This window comes from Strix aluco, chromosome 14 (assembly GCF_031877795.1).
Source record: "Strix aluco isolate bStrAlu1 chromosome 14, bStrAlu1.hap1, whole genome shotgun sequence".
In the NCBI taxonomy this organism is placed as follows: domain Eukaryota; kingdom Metazoa; phylum Chordata; class Aves; order Strigiformes; family Strigidae; genus Strix; species Strix aluco.
In genome coordinates this window covers 15,424,893-15,446,078 of record NC_133944.1, presented here as the reverse complement: position 1 = coordinate 15,446,078, position 21,186 = coordinate 15,424,893, and the positions used below count along the sequence as shown (strand labels likewise).

At 38.1% G+C, this 21,186-nt stretch overlaps 1 protein-coding gene across 1 annotated transcript in view; it reads right to left on the bottom strand.

Annotated features, from left to right (window-relative positions):
* LONP2 (lon peptidase 2, peroxisomal) overlaps positions 1-18,032 on the bottom strand; it is a 47,414-nt gene extending 29,382 nt beyond the window's left edge. The window contains exons 1-8 of the mRNA XM_074839768.1: positions 17,734-18,032; positions 16,488-16,722; positions 15,569-15,700; positions 14,130-14,252; positions 13,114-13,277; positions 12,324-12,418; positions 10,040-10,298; positions 1,941-2,082 (exon numbers count right to left, since the gene is read on the bottom strand). Of these exons, the coding sequence (XP_074695869.1) occupies positions 1,941-2,082; positions 10,040-10,298; positions 12,324-12,418; positions 13,114-13,277; positions 14,130-14,252; positions 15,569-15,700; positions 16,488-16,722; positions 17,734-17,966 (1,383 nt within the window). The 5' untranslated portion in view covers positions 17,967-18,032. The remainder of the gene's footprint in view (positions 1-1,940; positions 2,083-10,039; positions 10,299-12,323; positions 12,419-13,113; positions 13,278-14,129; positions 14,253-15,568; positions 15,701-16,487; positions 16,723-17,733) is intronic.
* Positions 18,033-21,186: the final 3,154 nt, after the last annotated feature.

Below are 21,186 nucleotides of genomic sequence, written 5' to 3'. Positions count from 1 at the left end.
TAAAGGACCATAACTGTCATTTTCAGCTTTTAAAAAAGTGAAGCCATGGTATTTTCTAGCACAATTATTACTAGTTCATGTTAACATGCAAAGATCAAAACAGAGCTCTCAAACCATAGCCTGTTCATATGCTGATTTTCAAAGAACTAGTTGGCCTTGTCAAAACAGTAATTTTACACTATCTAGCAGGAAGAAAATAATGACATTTGTAGAATGTCAATTGACATTTCATTTGCAGAAAGTCATACAGCATACAGATGAGCTCATGACACCTTAATTTAAGTCGCATTTTTCATATTCAAATCACTGTATTAAGCACTGTCAGTCAAAAAGAGTCATTGGAATGACTCTGTAAGGCAAATATTACCAGAACCACTTTCATTCCCACCTACAACCGCCCAGCTACATAAGCTACCACATGACACTTCTAGGATTATGCCCTAAATCATTTCAGTGAAAGTGAGCTACGCTAGCTCAAAAAATTTGGATAAATATCTTTTACTAACCCAACTCCTTTTGACTGAAACAAGTAAAGAACAATCACAGAAGCAGTTCAGCTGAAACAGTGATAGGATGGTAGCCCCTACAGCCAGAGAGGTAGACAGTGTAAAAATACAGCAGTATAAGTTAATTCTAAATGTGCACAATACCAAAACCATTAAGTGCAGCAGTGCTACATCTGCTCTGGACAGCCTCAAGCGCTTCAAGCCTAGCCCAGCCTTGCTGTGCCATTACCTTCCTCATTCCCTCCTTTCCTCATCATCTGTGCTAGCACAGGAAGATGTACACAGCCTTCTGCACTAACATGCACTATGTCTCTTCTCCATACCTGAGGAGATACTCCTTCCTCTCTCCAGCAAACTGCTAGCATAAAACCATTGAATATGCAAGTCAGTGGAAGAAGGTGTTGTACTGGGATATCTTGGTGTATCATATCCAGGGAAAAAGACAGCAGAAAGAAGGTTCCAGCAACTCATTACTGATCTCTGCTACAGACTCCTCTGATACATGAAGCCTGCAAGAACTAGGTCTCAATTCATCTTCTTCATAATCACTGAAGTTTTAGCCTCCTGAAATCCCAACTACTAATCTATTTAGTAACATCTCAACAGTTGATGGATTTACAAAATATTCCTACAGTATCTCGTTCAAAGTCCTTACTTTTAGCTCCTAGATTTTACTTGTGTCTTTAAGCAAGTCTACTTTAACACCTCTAAACTCTTTGTGATAAAATAACTACACCATGTACTTCAAAATTAGATTCATTTATATCTTGGTCTGAGTCCCAGAATTTCAGAAAAAACACACTTAATAGCTGACTCTCATGGAAAGCAAACACTGTATCATTATCAGTCAAGGAGTGGGGGTCTGTGACTTAAATGAAAAGCTTAAGTTTAGAAAGTTAATTACAACACTAATCAAAGAAACACTGCTAAAAGAATATGTAAGTAGTCCATATTACATGCTAGGTAAAATGCTTAGCTCCAATATAAACTCTACTATCAAAAGCTTCAAAAATATATTGAAATTGTTCCAAGAAAGGAAGGGAAAACTTGAAAAAGTCCAGCTACTGTCTGGCTGCTCTACAGTTCATTCTTATAGCTAACAGCATTTGGTCATTACAAATCAATGTCTTCAAGTCCTCCAAATAAGTAGTGTTTAAGGCCTGAACAGTCCTTAAATATACAAAACACTGCACATAAAGTACATCCTTGCGTTTAAGTACAGGCCACTGAGATTAAAGATATCTTAGCATACTATATAACAGCATTTGCATTGTGCACAAGTAATTGACAGAAATCCAAGGAGTGTCAAAACACAGTAGCTGCTATTTGAATAAAAATGCTGACACTGTCATCTATCTTTTGTCCAGTGAATCTTCCTGAGTCCAATAGTTTAATTCTTTTTGATTACAAATGAAACAACTTAACACCTCTTACCTCAAGCAAGGCTGCTGCAGGATCCCCCTGCAAGCTCTTCCCCAGTTTATCAACCTCATCTAACAGGAATACTGGATTGTTAACCCCAACAGTCTTCAGTCCATTGATAATTCTGCCAGGCATACTGCCAACATAGGTGCGCCTGTGAAAAATAAATGTATATGCGGAAAGAGGGGCCAGACCCATGTAACAGGTAGAAACATCAAAAATAAACTCAAAGAAAAACATAAGAGTGAGCAGCATTGTAACAATTCTTGCTGTTTTTCAAAACTTTTTGGAACTAGTGGATTAAAACATGGAATATGCATCTGAACCAATATAAGCAATTATATCAGCAGATGAAAATTCCAGTTCCATGGTGCACTAGTTGGTCTGGAAAGATGAACGTATATATTAAAGTATATTCAAACTTTATGGCTTGCAGACATTTTACATGATTCAGTACAAGAATCCTTGTACTGTACAAACAAGCAGAAGCAGATTTGGGAACCTCATTAATACTAACATTTTAATAATGATGATACTGGGTTTTTGTCATCACAACAGAGTTCACACAGCATGTTACAAATTAGGGCAAAATTCCAAATATGCTGAACTGTTGATGTCCCCTGTATATATAGAATGCTTTAGTTAATACTCACAAAAAATAATGGCATTTACTATGTCATTTCAACATGAAATAAAAAACTAGAAGAGTGCAATGGAACAAAAAAATAATTAAGTGTATTTATTCAGCAAAGGTTGTAAAACTTCTTTTCACAATGCACAGAGCAGCTACACTTTACATGCTTATAGATCCCTTGTTTGTAACATTTATCACGGCCTTTTCTGCTTGTGCCATAACTAAACAAAATACTATAATTAAGAATATGAAATGCTGGTCACTCAAGAAGAGATACATAAAGTGCTGAATTATAGTATCTATCTCATGACCCTCACAAAGCAGATACGAAGAACGGGTATGCTTTGCCTTAATACAGTCCAAAATAAACAGGATGACATTTAGAAAGACGAAACCAAAAATACCATGGGAGTAATTTCAAAAGATACTAGAGAAGACTTTAAATGCAAAAAAACCCCAACTCAAACCACACAGCAATGGTGTTAGCTCCATGTAACATTTAACCACTAAGGGAACAAATTGCAGTTACTGTATTTAATTCTAGATCGGAGCAAAAATAAAAGTTTTTAAGATCATCTAAAACTGCCAGAAATGCAACAGAATTTCAGTTTGCCTATTACTACCTTCACAGGCAGCTGCCAAAGACTGGAGCAGCCAGCATGCAATAGTTTATCACCTCACTGCTTCTGTGTAGAGTCTTACTCTGCAGCAAGTGAGTGAATTCCTTTCCACTGAGGATCTCACTTTGTAACATTTATTACAGATCAAGAATCTGCATGGGGGAGCTATTATACTAGCACGCCACTTCATTCTCCATCTGTACACAGTCAACCTTGCCAAAAGAATGACAGGCTTCTATAAAATGCAATCAGAAAATTACAAGACTGAAGCAGAACTGAAGTTCACAGAAGTGAATCATTCACCAGCACAACCAAATTAATCATTGTATCAGTTTGGGGGTTTCTTTGGGGTTTTTTGTTGTTATATTTTTGTTTGTGATTTTGGGGTTTGTTCATTTGGTTATTTGGTGGTGGTGGGTTTGTTGTTGTTTTGTTTTTTAACAAAAGGTGCTTACTGCACTAGTAAATGATTTTATATGCTTCAGAGACAATGCAGCCTAACTGTTTTTAATATTCTTTTTATAACAGTAATGGGATAATTAGGTAAACATTAAACATTCTTGTTTCTTGCTTGGTACATTAATCTTAACTACATGCTTAAAGACATTACACTTTTCAAATGTGCGTTTGTGTTTTTATATACACAAAGTTTTATCTGATTATTTTAAATTCTATAAAATTTTGAGATATCTATGTTTCATCTAGTTTTAAGAAACAGCTTTGGTTTATAAACTAAATGAAGGTAAACTGGGTTTCTCTAGTCAAGGGAAAGCACTGTGAATAATCGCTCGTTCTCTCCCTGCACCATCCAATTGCAACAACATAAGTCAAAGGATAATAAATGTTAGGTACCAAAAGGTTTTCTGAATAATCAATCTGTTTATATCCATGCACACACACATACCACCTTTAAAAACTTTTTTTTGAGTTTTTCCAAATAGAAGCACTTAAAAAAACAAAAACCAAAAAACAAAAGAGGAATTGATTTTTCCTTCTTAACATACAAAAAAGCTGTTGTTATTAACAGACTGAAATACTTCCCCTCCCCCCCCAACAACCCTGAAAATAGACTTCAAGTCACAGTCATTTTACATTCAAGTAGATTTGGCTATTTAATGACACATTTGTGGAAGATTCTCACAGACACAACACCCTTCAGTGACTTCCCTGTTGTACACAATCAAGTTTCTTAACATTTTAAAATAAACCGTACACCAGGTAGGCTGAAGCACAACGTATCAAGATCTGTGGTGAAGGAAAAGCAGAAAAAAGCAAATATACTCAAGACGACTTACGACAAGTCAAGTGAGATCAATACCTTGGAGAAATAGAATTTTAAGACTATAAAAATTAAGTGGCTTCTAAAGCAAGTGATAACAAAAACATTCTGACAGTGACAGAAAATCATTAATTTAATTTTTTTTATTTATGCACCCTGTCCAAAGTAAGCCTTGGGTCATGAGCTACCACATAAAAAACTATTCTATTTAAGAAACCATAGTCCAACTGAAATGGATCCAATGTTACAAAAAAGATGAAATGGTTCCCATACAACCCAAGAGTTCTTCAAGAAACTCAAAGGTCAAAATTAAAGGAACTATTGGTTAGAAATATGGAGCAGTTCTGCAAAATACTTTGTCTCCACAGAATTAGGGTTAACAGATGAGAAAAGCACACAGTGGCTAGAAACATTCTGCTCTTCCTTTCACTACCTGACAGCTGACTATTCTTGCTCTTCTTCTCTCATACTGCCTTCTCATTTGTATTTTCAATCACCTCTAGACATGGTAAATCTAAACAACTAACTCCGATATAAATGTTTAATTGGTGCACTAAATCTCAAATAAAAGCATGCTTAATTTTATTTACATGTGCTCAGGTATCGCGAAAGACAAACTCAGATTATAAATTTTAGGACAACAAACACCTAGGTATCAAATCATTCTTCCCATGTGTAACAGTCTAAATCTGTGATACATCTTAATTCATTAGACATGGACCAATACCTATTTTATTATACTATTAATTAAAGACTCAAGATCTCCAAGGCAACTGAAGAATGCTAATGCAAATGTTACATGTAGGATGACAGAGAACAGTAATGTAGTATTTTACCTTGAAAATACAAACATAGGTAGCCTGTTTTCATTTCTAAATGGTTATTATGGAACACATCTCAACACAAGAGTCCTCAGTAAGACAGACCCTGCAGACATTTACATACAAACCCACTAGAATATACTGAAATTACAGCAGATATGGCCATTTATCTGTTTGGACATTAACCTTTGCCTTGTAACTTGTGAAACAATACTGCTGTTTATGAACAGTAGCCACTGAATGTGATGTCATTCTTTATTTTCATTATTTTAGCTAGGGTTCAAAGGAGGAAAAATAACGTTCTACATCAGCATTTTTGATGATATAATGTGGCTTTGCTCGCTTTTTGATGCACTATTTCTCTTCATGCATTAAACCTAGAGAGTCAGCTGCTTTCCATTCAAAACAGGAAGTACAGGTAAAGTTTCCTGGTTTTCTCACTTGTGTAGAAACAATTAAAAAAATAAGCCTTAAGAGCTCATACCATAGGAGGTCTGTAATTCAGTAATCTTTTTATTTATTTTTAAATCAGTGAAAAGGTGCCTTTAAAAAAAACCCACTGGAGTTGTACAACATGTCATTAGGAGCTATGTATCCTAGAAAATGCAAGACAGACAGTTTGGAAATCTAACCTTGTCAGCCCTCCCAATGTAAACTGGGAATGTGTATGAAACAGAACCTTTAAAGCAGTATTAGTATTATTGGTAAAAACATGACTCACTGTCTTAACACTGTTCTAAAGATAAAATGGTTTAAATTATTTTTAACTACAGTGGTTTTCAAACTGCAGCGGTAAGAAAAGACAAAGTTAATGCCTCCAAACAATTTCTGAACTTAGCTGCACAAGGTCACATCATATTTTTTTGCAAGGACAAAGGTTGTGTCTACTCAAGTGCTTTGCAAATGCATCTATGCTTTGTACCTGTATAACAAAGCTATTCCTTTCACAGGCGAAATTGTTTGAAGTTTGTTTTTTTCTAGTGCAGCAAGGCCTGTGCTGTCAACCTCTGCTAGCATAGCTGTACTGGTGAGGAATCACACCTTTTCTCACACAGATGCACCAAACAAGTCTTCAGCACAGGCCTAAGCCAGAAGTAAACTATCCAAACTTCTAGAAACTGAAAAGAAATGGTAATATAAGAAAGAGTGCTTCACACAGAGGTGAGAGAGAGAAAAAAAGAGCTTCACAGTGATCTCACCAGCACCACTATAAATAAATGGCGCAATTACATCTTTCATTTTTAAAAATAGAAAACCACACATGCATGTCACAGAAAATATCATATATTTCCTGTATAAAACAAAATACCAGTACTGAAGAGATCTTAAATGCAGTGAGCTTCCTGGAAAAAAGTTCTAAGTCATCCTTCAGGGTGGTTTGGGTTTTAAAAAAAATTTTTTTTAATACAAGTTAACAATAAATGTAAACCAGCAAACTTCAACATATGGTATAGATGAGTGGTAAATGCAAACAGCAGCTGGAGGATGTCTGATAAAGCAGTTCTGTTTTTGTACCAAGACGATGATTTCACTTTGGGAATGCAGAACAGTAGTTGCTACTCTTTGCCCAATCAAAAAAGAATTCACAAACCGCAGCTGCAGGCACATGATCCACACCGAAATGGCAAAAACAGGGTGTTTCTGATTGCCCTAGTTACACATCGCATGGAACAGCACACCTACTGAAACACCACTCCCCACCCTGCTGCCATCTAATATATTTTATTTTGCTTGCTGAATCTATCAGACTGCATCTGTCACAACAGTGCAAATGGCCAAAGTGAATGCTATTTCAGGCAATATTTGCTTGCAAGTGAAACTGAACCAGTTTCTTTTTTAATGTTCTAGTACATTTAGTACATTTTTTAAAGTACATTAGTAGGTACATGGAGTATCATTATTCTGCAATGTTAATGGAATCCTTAACTTAAGCCTTAGAGCCTAATAAGGAGATTTCCAGAGAAAAAGAATGGCTCCTGACATGTAATATTAGAAAATCAGCCTACTTAACAGTAAAACTCAGAGAACAGCAGCCTATGTCTACTCCACTTTTAGACCACCTCTGTAATTCCTCTCTACGATTGCCACCACATGCACAATATTGATTCACTAGACTGGAAATAATTTGAAGGATTTATTAATGCAAAAAAGACATTAGAGAGAGGTCTACAGAAAAGCAGTAGTTTTAATTTCATTAAGTCTTATTCTGAGAAGCAGAAAAGCAGGGAAAAAAAAGCAGCGGAATTTAAAAAAACTGTATGCAACAGTTGGTTTTGATTTTACCTACAAAAAATTTGCAAAAGGAGTCAGTTACAAGGGACTCCTGGTACTAACTGCTCTAAAACTTTTTTTTAAACTATACACTTGTTTGTTGAAGAGTAACCACATGACACTCTTGCTAATTCTAGACAGTATTTTCCTTTGCTGATGAAAAATAAACTCTTATCAAGTATTTTCCATCAGCTAACTTCCAAGTACATTTTTAACATGAAATTTACAATGGTTAGCTTCTAACATGCATTAATAATTTAATAATGCCCTCAAAAATACTACATTGAGAGCCATAAACACCTGATTTAAAGTTTTTGAAAGCCTCATTATCACATGACTCTAGCTGTCTTTATTAGGTCTAAACACAAGATAGAAAGCCAAACAAACCAAAACCAAAACAAAGAAGAGAAAACCAGCAAGGAATTACTGGCAATTGAGTAAGAGTTGATGACAGTTTTACTTCTATTCAGAACATCAATTTCACAGACATGGTTTCGCTGTTACAAAGGCTTCAGCCCTGCTCTGCCCTGGAAAAGTTACTTTGATAATGCTTAGTATTCAACAGCCTCTAGTGGTTTCAGTTCGAATAGCAACATGTTGTTGAATCACATTTTAAATTGGTTTGGGGATCCATACCATAAGTAATCTGAAAGATCAGAATTCCTACTTATTAAACAGTGATTAATAACACAGTTTACGAACTACAGGAATAATACATAGTGAAGGAGGAGGACAGAGTTTTGCTTCTTTTTTCATTAGTGTGTAAGGCCAGCTATTACAAAGGTTTACAAATCACACACACGTGGACAGAGCGCTACTGTGCAGTAAAAAGAAATGCATTAAAACAAATGTATCTACAAGCCCCCAGTGGCTGCTGGGTATGTTGACCAAACCTACACTAAGAAAAACTTACAAATGATTCTTTCAAGCCACAAACTATACATGTCAAACACCCTGAAAAACAAAACTCCTGCAAATCTGCCACAGAAGAATGCACACAGTAATAAACGCATGTTGCTCATTTTATCAAGGGTGCTGAACTAAAGATTTATGAAACAACTCTGAATTTTCAAGTTGTCCTCAAGCACAAAATCACCATTTTGGTGCTTTGTCATATCTCATGTTCTGGTCTAAGTAGTGATCAGTAGTACATTATACTCTCAATTCCTAGAAATACATTATGTTCCAGATTCCTAGAAGTTTATGCGTATGTTCAGCACAAGATTTCCCAGTGAGTCTCCCACATTCCTTCCATGGGACTGTGAGCTTCCACTACTCTAATATATTCCCACATGCAACTCAGCTTACACAGTCTGAAGTCTGAAATCCGATACCACAAAATTAACTTTTTTTAGGGCATTTCTTTTATGTTTTCATTAAAATTACATAGGGAAGTGATAAGAATTCTAAAGTCCTTTTTATGCCTTGAAAATGAAAAGAAATTACAGAATAACCTGGAGTTGGAACAAAAAACCATGGTGTGTTCTGATGATTGGAAAGCAGCATAGCCATTGGGCAAAATTAACTCCTACCTGGCATCAAAGAAATAACTGATAGCTTTAATTCACAATAATTTACCTACTGTTGTAAGGAGAAATTTTATTCTGTGACATGACTTTAAAACAAAAAACAAACAACCCAGATGGTTTTACAGATTTTCAGAACACTAACAAATTCATTATTCCAAACTTCCTACACTGCATGCTATAAGCATAAAATATGTTTAATGGCACCGAAAATGCTGCAATGATGTTTGGTTGTTACTTATCTACATCGCCCATTCATTCAGCTTCCAGTTGCAAGGAATGGGGAAAGGACGAATATAAACAAATGATTTAAAAAACTAACAGATAGATACATAAAGAGATGCAAGAGCAAAAAAAAAGTCCTAAGGAATGTCACCCAAAAAAACCCGCTCTGAAACCTTCCAGTTTAGGTGTCCTTGTATACACTTTCTTTTGAAATGGGAAAATAGTACACTATCAAGTTTGAGATACTAAGTAACTCAGTTGCTAATCTCCAGCAACTTTTAAGTATCACTCTCAGTTTCTCCTCCTGTTTTAGCAACAAACATGGTTATAAAGTAATGCATTGCTATTCATAGGCTATTTTGTATAACTAAATCTTGACATCCCTCTTAAAAAGTAGACAAATCAGAGCCAACATTTAAGTTTGCATTAGACTTTCTACTGAATTTTCCTTCAAAGTGCCAAAATGACTGAAGATTAAATTCCATTCTCCCCCATGACAATAAAGGGCAGCAGCAGAAGAAAAAAATAAAGGCTGTATCAACACTAAACATCTATTCCCATCACTAAAATTCTCCAGAATAAATAACATTGTATACCAAGAAAAATCAATGGATTGAAATTTCATTGTTTGAAATAAGCAAAATTTCTCTGTATTAGCTAAACAATGAAAATAATCAATACATTCTGTAGTAAACAAAAGAAAAAATTGCAATTAGGAAAGGAAGTAGTAGTTACCTGTGGCCTCGAATATCAGACTGATCACAAACTCCTCCTAAGGCAATTCTGTGGAATTCTCGACCCAAAGTCTTTGCAATTGATCTTCCAACGCTAGTTTTACCAACTCCTGGGGGCCCCACAAAACAAAGAATGGGTCCCTTGAGGTTGTTTTTAAGCTGTCTGACAGCTAAGTACTCCAACACTCTCTTCTTCAACTTCTCCATAGCATAATGATCATTATCCAGCAGAATGCGAGCTGCACGAATTTCAAGGCGATCTATCAATCATTGACAACAGAAAAGATATCAGCATATTTACCTTTAAAAATGGAAACAATTGATTCTACAATACAATAGAAACAAACACATTCTCAAATACATTCAACAATACAATCCCCCTGACACACACACATATTTCCAACAATGTTTTCCTAAAACAAAGGTATTATAATTCTCCTTTAATAAGGAAATTAGACACAAGCTAGACAGATCATAGTACCGATAATGAAATCTAAAAACCCCACGTTTTCACTGTGTCACATACTGAAATCTGGTTCAAATGAATTTAGTGTCTATTCTAGAACAGTGATTCAATGATAACCAAATTTTTCAGCATTTGCTTTTTCACAGAAATAAGTATGATCCTGTAAGGTCTTCTTAAAAGCCAAATTAATCCCTGTGTCTTCATCATCTACTTAAGAGTCTACAACTATGTCACAAACAGAGCAAGATCTTGAAGGGCAGGCTTTACTCACTATGCAACACTTAAAGTGATTTGGCACTGTAAAACATATCCATGGGATAGTAGGACTGGAAAAATTATTTTTTTGCAATTGCCATAATTTGAGATAAATGGTCAGGCCTCACTGATGCACATTAATTAATGCTTTACACAGAGCAGGAATTTCTGGCACAAAGCAGCTGTCTTCTCCTTTGCTGTACAACATAAAGAGCATAGGCAGGAAGCAGAGAAGTCTATCAACCCTGCACACACTCACCCTTCAAATTCTATACATTCCAGGTGCAGACCCCTCATACTGGTACGTGTGCATATTTCACATACCTACAATTGTGATTAAATTCTCATCATCAACCATTTAAATTTTTGTAATGAACCACTGAACAAAAAATTCACTAATGATCACAATTTTTTATTGGATTTTCTATTTTTGTATTCAGGTATATTTTTATTCACTGTAGCTATGCAGTCCAAAGCTTCACTCACATGAATGTGAATACCAACTTTGCAACTTAAATAAAAAACTTCAAACTACATGTGACATGGCATAATTTTACAACATTAAAGAGCAATCTTCACCAAAAAAACATTCTGCATGGACCTAAGTGTCAATCAATACTCGTTTTGGGATTCTTTGAATAATCTTTGCCTGTAGCCTACCTGTAGGCAGATCTTTTTACAATTTAATGATTAAAGAAAACAGTTACAAGAAGATTTGTAAATAGCCAAGGCTCTAGTTTAAAACAGCCAAAATTCATCACCACACATACCAAGAAGGCAAAAGATGGACAGATGTTTCTGCTGGTGTGGTATGTTAAATTTCTTTTTTAAATCAGATTGTTGTAAATGCCATTCAAAAGCCTCATTCTTCAGTAGCTGCTAAAAGGAATTGTAATCCTTTTCTCCAGCAGTACGCTTTCTGGAAAGTCATTCTGCCCACTTAATCTACTTGTGTTAGTCAGTAGGAAAAGTCATGTTTGGTTTTCTCCTCTTTCCTCGCTCTCCATTTTTGCATACTGTTTCCATATTATCACTCTACTCACAACTTTTGAAAACTGGGGTACAAAGCTGACATGATACTCAAGTTCTTCTATTGTACCTAAAGTTGTAATTATTAAAATTCATTACAATTGTGCTTTTTCATCCTTGTGTTTCTTACCAAACTTGATTAACTTAAGACATACCAGAACCTTCTTCAGGAAGACTAATGCTAGAGAAATGCACAAACACTTTTTTGTCTGACACATAAAAAGTAATTAGATGTTCTTTTCTTCATTATTCATGCTAGCACAGACTGTAAGTAATTTTTCTGCATAGATATTCCTAATACTTTTTAAATTCACATTCTAAGATGTACAACAGAGCTACACAGGCTATTCAGTATATACATCTTACTTTAAGCTGGGCAGACCATAAGATTTCAGTAACACATTAATGACATTTTTACGGTCAGACAATGAGACAAACATTTGCAAGACAGAACTAAGTATGTGGTGTTTACATGATGGTCACTTGTCCTAAAATGTCTGTGCAAGAGACAATCAACAATAATAGAAGTGTTTACCTTTTGTACTCTTGTTCCATGGCAATTCTACCATCAGTTCCAAGTAATTTCTTGTCAACGCATATTCTGGCATTGACTGAGGCATCTTCTTTAATCTAAAAATATATATATATATATGCATAGAATTCATAAGGGTAACTGTGAAGTAAAGCTCCCCTGCACCACAAAATAGATATTTAGCAAACTCGAGGTCATCAGCATACCCTCTTACTTTCTGACAACCATAATACTAAAAAAGCAAGTCACTACTCCATCAATTAGGAGATTGTCTTTGCATAATAATAGGTTATTTATAGGATACAAACAGAAATGAAAAAAAGAGTCAGTTCCCTCTACATACACAATGCATGCACCACTATACATGCATCCTCACTGGAAAAGAGGTTGTTAACCATCATATCGCCATGGATAGCAGTTATCGTCTCCAAAGAAAAACAGAGGAAAAAAGACCGAATAACTGGGCCAGTTTATTCATTAATTATTAACAACTGTGGTGCTATTTACTTTCTTTTTTTTAGATCTTCACAAAATTAAGGCTTAGCACTTATAGTTTAATGCCATATTAATGTATAAACCTTTATCTAGAAGACTGTATTTCTTTGTCATCACCACTGATGTTCCAAAAAGATGAACTGATGAAACTTGTAAGTAAAAACCAGCACTCTACTATATTTTAAAAAATCATTTCTAAAACACAACACAAACATATCATCACATAAGAAAAGGTTAATGCAAGATTTGTTTTAAAAAATAAAATAAGAGAAGAAATCACCATTTAAAAGTCTCCTACCTCTTTATTTCCTTAAGGCAAACTTTAAGAGCTTGTTCTGACATACTGGATGTTCTAATCTTTTTTTCCAGCATGACAACATCATCATGATCTTCTTCTTCCTCTTCATCTTCTGTAGTGCTTGGAATGTGACTGATTCTTCTATTAGGACGAATAGCTACCACCTATGAAAGTCAGAGAATACTATCAGGTTTTGTTTTTTAAATAAGGTGTGTACTTTGGCTTTGAATGGAAACAATGACAAAAACATGCATGGGAGACAAATTCAGAAGATTTTAATCCAATAAATAACTTCAAAGCGTTACTGGTACTACTTTAAAAAGTTACAGTTCTTATTTTACTGTATGTATTTCTTAAGTGCATTTATCAGCTATACTAAACTAGCAGACAACAGAAGACAAGAACAAAACTGAAAAGAGTTATTTGTGATTTTTGGGGCATTGCAGCCCATCACATTAAGCAGAATTAAGCCTAATCTTTACAAAACAGGTAAGTCTTCTCTCTTAACTTTTTTCATTTCTCAATTACTTCCTATTTCCTAAATCGCGTAAATATAGTTAGATGCAGCAAAATTCTAAGCTGCTCTAGTTTAGCAAGCTATGTTTTACAACACACATTCTTTATCTATATTTCAAAAGCTGTATCATTCATCTGCAATACCATTAGTAAAAGGTACACCTTTCACCACACAGGCCAAAACTCAGTATGTGCATAGCACGCAAGTAAACTGGGCATCAGATGACTCTTTAAAGGAACCTGAGCATTTATTCAATGTCAGAAAGTGCTCAGATTAAAAAAGGGAAAAAAAGAAAAAGCCTAGGCAGTTTTAAAAGAACATTTAGGTATCTAAACAGTCAAAGTTGCCAGTTCTCTGCAGCTCCACACTGACCATGAAACATTATGGCTATAGATTACAACTGCACAGATTAAAACCATGCACATTCATTAGGCTGTTTAAAAGTGCATCTTTATACTTATTTAGGATGTTTAAGTATCCCACATTTAAAGGTCCATACCCTTTTATCATCATCCTGTTTGGGCTTTCTTGTTTTCTGAAGCAGCTTCAGGCCTTCAATCTGTCTAACAAGCAATGGTATAGTCATCTTGAACCGTTCTTCCAGCCTAACAGCATCTAAAATCTAAGAGCAAGGAGTTACAAGTAGCCAACAAGTTCATGCTGATGGATCATCAGTTTGGGGGAGGGAAACAACGTACTGCTATCGTTTTTTGACCAGAGTTATTGAATACATGGTTTTGGTAAAAAAGGTAGCAAGAAAAGCCAACGAGAATACAGCACACAAAATCTAGCCTCAAGTGTCTGGATGCCAAAACTACAAAGCACTCCAAAATAGAAAAAAAGTCTTTTATCCTGTCTGTTCTTAAAGAGTCTTAATTATTTCAGGTGCATTTTCTGTGGCAAACATGTATCAGCATTCTATTTTTCAATTACTGAGCCTCAGGAAAGAGCTAGCCCTCTAAGAAAGTTACAGCATGATCTCCTTGGTTAACTCAGAAAAAAAACCACACCTTATGCTTTAAGGTTTTTTTTGGTTTGGTTTGGGGTTTTTTGTTTATTTTGTTTGCCTTTTTAAAATTTTATACACCACTTCATTAAACATGAAAATGGAATTGATATGTGGAAATGGGTAGAATTTGGCTCTTCTGTATTTCCACAGCTTCCACTGGCTGCTCCTTTCTTTAGCACTTCTAATAAAACAGTAACAAAAAAAAGACATGGTAAATGTAATGACTAATGTACCTTACTCCAGCAGGATATTCAGCTACAGTACACACCTTCACTTCAAATTACTACATTAATTTCTGTTTGCTGTGCTTTGAAAGAACCTAACATGCTTTCAACTCAAGGTTGAAGGTGCAACACTGGCAGTGACAAAAGAAAAGGAACAACAAAACTTCCAAACACAGCAAGCAAATACAGAAATCAGACTAGTAGGCATCAAGCCATAAGCATCATTTCTACATAAAGTTATTTTGACATATGATGTAAATTTAACCAGTGTCTCAGTATTTAGAAAACCCCACACTTCACTATGTTTTTAAAAAGATTTAAAAAAAGATTCTGAAGTTGTTGGTGTTAAGAAATGTATAATGATCTGTCAACTGTGATAAGTAAGCAAGATTTCAACACAATTTTAAGACAGATTTATCATCTTTACCATGGGAAGGGGAAGTCCACATTGTATTTAGTTAGCATTGGAAACCATAATAGATTAATTTACCAGTTGTGAGTTCTGACATATAGATATATAAGCATTTTAAACAGCACAAAAACTTTTTACAAGTATTCATGATCACTTGCAACACAAATACCTTCTGGCACAACTTTATTCCTGTAAGCAATGCGTAAGCAATTTCAAAATTATCTAACAGCCATTAACCATAAAAAACCCATCAAACACCTAATTCCCCTCAAAAAAGTTTAAGAATGTAATACCTGAAGCTTCTCTTGGTTGGATGTACGGATGATGGAAGTCAGTATATCTGGCAAAGCTTCTCTAGGCAGACTGTCCAAAAGGCGTCTCAGCTTTGCGACTGCAGGAACAGACATATCCAGCATCTCAACCAACTGTAAGGAACACACAATGAACAATATTCACGGTTGCTATGCTTCTTTTTAAATTATTTCAGTATCTGACCTAAAAAGGATTGCATCTTTCAGTATGAAACATGTCTAGGTACTTTGCCAAAAAGCTACTGAAATAAATAAAAAGTTCACAGAAGAGGCACTAACTCAGCATGGGACAATCAAGACTCTGGGCTTCTTCAGGGAAGTTCAAAAATATCATCATTGTTTGCAGCACTTTTTACAATGCCCACATCTCTTATTTTCCCCACACACCCTGATTAAAAACTTTCCCAGTTATCTTAACCCTACAATGACTCTTTTTCTATACATTCTTTAAACTCAAGTTCATTATACCTGGGGACATCTGTTTATAATCAAGGCTCCAGAGGGGCTTTTCCCTTAAATAATTTTAAAAAGCAAAAAAACCCTCACAAAAAAGCAATCCATTGTATATACTTTTATACATATATAATTCTGGGAAAAAAAAAATCAAAAGTGTATTTATAGTAGTGCTATATACAAAATAATATCAACTTATCATAGCACTAACATACACAGTAAGTTGTATATCCTGCAATAAGCTGTGTAACACCCTGCAACCCAACACAGAAACCTTAAGCTATAACAAAAATACTTATTTTGTAGCAGAAGTACTAAAACTCTACTAGTCACTGAAAAATATCAGAACCATTGAAAGAGAAGGGCAGATAGGAAGGAAACAAACAAAAATCCCCCAATATACACATAAATACATCGATATGTGACACAAAGAATTAAAACAATTTACCTGCACTGCATACTTGTAGAATTGTTCTGACAACTCTCCAAGTTCCTCCTCAGATTTATGCTGATTAGTAAACTGCTCAAGTCGATCTAACTGTTCAACTTCAGCAACAGGATACGGTTTCTCTTTCAGCAACTGCAGGATCTGGAAGCGGCAGAGGCCCGTAACCAGCAACGTGTAATGTGGCTTGGGCCAGTTGCTACCGACCACCTGAACTGCCAAGGCAGCAGTGCCAATCCTAAAAAAAGATCAAAACTTTGTATTATTTATCACCTTCCACACAACGTTTTGTGTGCCCCTTGTCAAGAAGCAATTGAGCTACAGGTTGCAAGAACCTTCTGGGTCATAGATACTTATCATAAAAGGCAACCAAATTTGTACAATTTCCCTTGTAACACTGATTCCAAACCCAAACCCTAAAACTTGAAAATGAATGAGCTAATTGGAAAACTAAGATAATATAATACAGTCATTCCATTTAGAAACATATGTAATTTTTTCATAAATAATTGAATGGATCTTGCTGTGGACAGGAACACTGACATTTCTGCTTAAACTGTACACATTGGAAAATTGAGTGTTTGTCATTTACAGTTCTTCAGTGAAAATGTCGGCCTCAGTCCAAACAAACCTCTTAGCTCACACGTATCTGTTTAAGCAGATTTGAAACAGAAGTTATTTTCTTGCAAAACGTTACTAAGTCCACTGATGTGATAAGAGTTTTGAGAATACGGGTTACAGCACGTTAGTTTTACTCATGCTTTGTCCCACAGAAACACCAGTCGTTTTCATTTTATGTGAGCTAGGTCACTATGTGCTTATCAGGTGAAAAACGTTATGGTTAACAACTGCGACAGCCTTAATGCTCCTGCCCCGCGTTCTTTGATCGTATTTTCTTCTCCCACCTTGGCCTCCCTCTTTCAAACTTTTCCTCCAGCCGTCAGTCGGACAGTCCCCCCCACACCATGCGCCCTCCCGGTGCAGCGAGACAAGTTTCTCCGGAGGGAGAAGCGCTTCCCGCGGGGCGGCGGAGCCGAAAAGCCTCGTCCCCGCCCCCGCGAGCCCCGCGCCGCTGACAACATGGCGGGCTCGGCCCGGGGCAGTCTCGGCCCGGCCGCGACGGCAGGGCCAGGCTCAGCGCGCTGCGCGGTGGCGGCAGCTCGGAGCAGCGCGCAGGGGCGCGGCGCGGTGCCCGAGGCCGCGGGGGAGGGCCGGGGGAGAGCGCGGGGAGAGCCGGGCCGGGCGGCACCTGTGCAGGGAGGGCAGGTCGTCGCAGTCGGAGGTGGGGTCGCTGGTGTTGGGGATGACGCCGATGATGGTGCTCCTCAGCGAGGTGCCCTTCAGGAGCCGGCTGCGCACCAGCTGCATGTTGCGCGGTGAGTCCACGCTCGTCCGCATGGTCGAGCCGGGCAGCAGGACGCCCTCATGGGTGAGCAGCAGCGGGAGGCGGCTGGGGATCTGGATGGCGCTGCCGGCCGCCATGGCCGCGCCGCTCCCGCTCCGCTCCCCCGCCCGCCGCTCACACACCGGCGCGACCGGGCGGCCTCGGCGCGCGGCCCCGCCCCGCTACGGGCGCTCGGAAGGGACAGTCCGCGCTGCCTCCCGCCGGGCCGGGCCCGCCCTTCCTGGGGGGCGGCACGCCTCCGCCCCGCCGTGCGGGGGGCCCTCTCGTGCCCGGCCGTTCCGGCTCGGGAGCCTCGTGCAGCGAAGCACCGGCCCCCTTTGCTTTTCATCTTCCTCCCTCGGTGTTTTTCTCCCGTACACGGCAAAGCCCGCGGCGGGTTGCGGCCCGAGGCGCGCAGGGCCCGGCCCCCCCGAGGGGCTGCCTCAGCCGCCAGGTGTCAGGCTGGCACCGCAACCCAGGCCCGCCTAAACCCGACCTGTGGAAAGCAGAAAGTGCCGCAGAGCCTGACGGCGGAGGGTGTTAACAAACCTCTCATTTGTTAAATGGGATGGTTACTAGGTGAAGTTAATTTTTTGTTTGCTTTTAAAAAAGTCTGCTCTCCTGCATCGGCACTCATGGCCAAAGGGTTCAGGGCCCTGTTTCTCCAAGCACAGAGCAGGAGCTCTTCACAGTGCTCCAGGCAGCCCTAACCCGGAGGGAGGCAATGTGGGGTACATCATCTCCTCCGCAGGACGGGGGCCCAAAGTCTGAGCCTTCCCCAAGGGCTGGGGCGCAGTGAAGGGCAAAGCACCCACTGGTGCTCGCCGTTGCGCAGCCCAAGCCAGGCAGGCTGCCCGCGGAGACATGCCCTGCGACCTCGCCAATGCTGTGGCAGTTTTACTGCAATATAGCTATTTTCAACAGACCTGGAGGCATCAGCCAAAGTCACAGCCCACTATGATCAGTAACGTTCCTTTGCCCAGTCCTGCAAAAGCCTGCCCAGGCAAAAGGGCTCTGAGCACTCAGGCCCTATGGGGAGTTCAGGTGAACTCTCCATAGTTCGGGTTTTAGGAACTTTCCTCATCTTTTTTTTGTTTGTTTGTTTGTTTCCCACTGGTGAAAAGAGGTGCAATATCAAAATTGCATAATATAATGGTCTACGTTAGCCAATTCCTTGTTAATCACTGACTTGCACAATACGTTTTGAACAAAGGTAATCCTGTACAGAGGGGAAATCTCAGCGGCAACAATTTCAAACGCACAAGTACAGCTACAGTAAAAAACCTGCTTAATCATGCAGTTTATTAACACCCTAATCTGTTAGCCTGCTGGAGAATGCAAGGTAACAGGATATATGAAAATATTAACAATATATTTAAATGCAAGAAGTTATTACAGCTGAGAAAAATATCTTTTAGAACAGCCACCTCAGGTACCTTAGAAAGAAGCAGGAATCGAATATACTATTCAACATGACATTTAGAAAACATTAATACAAAAGGGCACATGCACAGGAATATGGGAAGTGTTTTGTGAACTTCCTGATGTTAAATATAATTACTCTGTAAACATATGTTCGACACTCACAAATGTTTAAGCTTCTCTAACTATATTGGTTTGGAATGTGAACATAAACCAAACCTAAAGGTTAAACATTTGTCACATTTATTGATGAGTTTTCTCAGTCTGTGTCTTTTCATTAAAAAGAATTAGCAATTTCATCATGTTTATTCTCCAGACTACCATTTTTTCCCTCCCTCACCAATGACTACTCCCTTTGATCATTAAAAATAGTTTCTTAACTCATTCTGGAGCTGTACCAAAAAAATCTCAATGATTGCTTTAAAATTCCTTTCAATTTCTACTGCACAGCTCTTAATACCCAGGGCTATATTTTACTGCATGTACTAACCATGCAATTCAACAGGACCACACCCTGATTACGATGTCTAGATAGTACTTGATCCCCCGAATTGTTTTTTTGCTTAAATACAACAGATCATATTTGAGCAACAGCCTTTCAGAACTTGTTTCTGGACTAGCTGAACATTTCCTGATACACAGAAAAACAGTCTAGCATTAAGTATTAAGAGAATTCTGTGCTTCCAACTCAGAGGGTTTACGCTCAGAAGGGACAACTGCCACATGGTCTGTCCGCTTCTGACTCTCATCAGCAACTTCTGCACCAAGTCCACAGTATCTGAGTTACACTGTATCTCTTAAAGGCATTCAGTCTTGATTTAAAGACTGACTGTAACAGAGAATCTAACGCCTTTATAGGTCTGGTTTTCAATAGTTGATTACATTGTTAAAATGTGCACCTTGCTTGTAATCTCAATTTCCAGAGACTGGTTTCTGTTGTATCTAACAGATTAGAGAGTTGCCTCTATGATAAAAATCATTCCTGTGAACACAACCAATACACCATGACCAAGTGACAACCTAACTTTGAGCTTCTCTATTAGCCATTTCTCATTTTTTTTTAATAAAATATCATCCTCCTTAAAATGTGGGTAGCCTATAACTAGTATTCCAGTACTGATCTTGCAAATGACATATAAAGGGGGTAATATCCTCTTTGTGTTTCCATTTAATATTCCCTTCTTATGAAATCAAGCCTAGAGTTTGTAGTCCTGGGCATAGTGCCACTTCACACAGCTTCAGTACTAATGCTTTGGTATGAATACAGCACAAACCTGACTGATGGAGATGGGTATCAGTGTGTACAAGACAGTGAACACTATACCAGATGGTATAGTGCACCTGTGATTCCTGTAATAGATCTCTGCCCTGCAGAGTCCACTGCTTCCACTCTCTGAAGCTGGACTGACACAACAACTGAACCTCATAGAATTTTCATTGACTAGAACAGATGGCCACAGCTTTAGATCCCAGTTCAGCAAGGTACAAAACCAGCTTCTTCACATTAAGCACATACGTAGTCCCATTCATTTCATGTCCATTGGAGCCTGAAAGGATAGCAGTGCTCTTCCTGAGCTTGTTGACAAGATCATACTGATCATTTTGCAATAATGATCTTCTGCAAGACATCTTTTGCAAGAGATATTCTGCAAGATTACCAGCTGGGGTGCATGGAGCTCTGCCTGAGGATGAATGAGGGTCTGACCGAGAGCTTATGGGTCAGGATTAAAGGGAAGGCAGGGACAGGAGACGTTATAATGGGGGTCTGCTACAGGCCACCCAACCAGGAAGACCCAGTGGATGGGGCCCTCTATAGACAGATAGGAGCAGCCCCATGGTCACAAGCCCTGGTCCTCATGGGGGACTTCAACCACTCCAGTATCTGTTGGAGGGGCA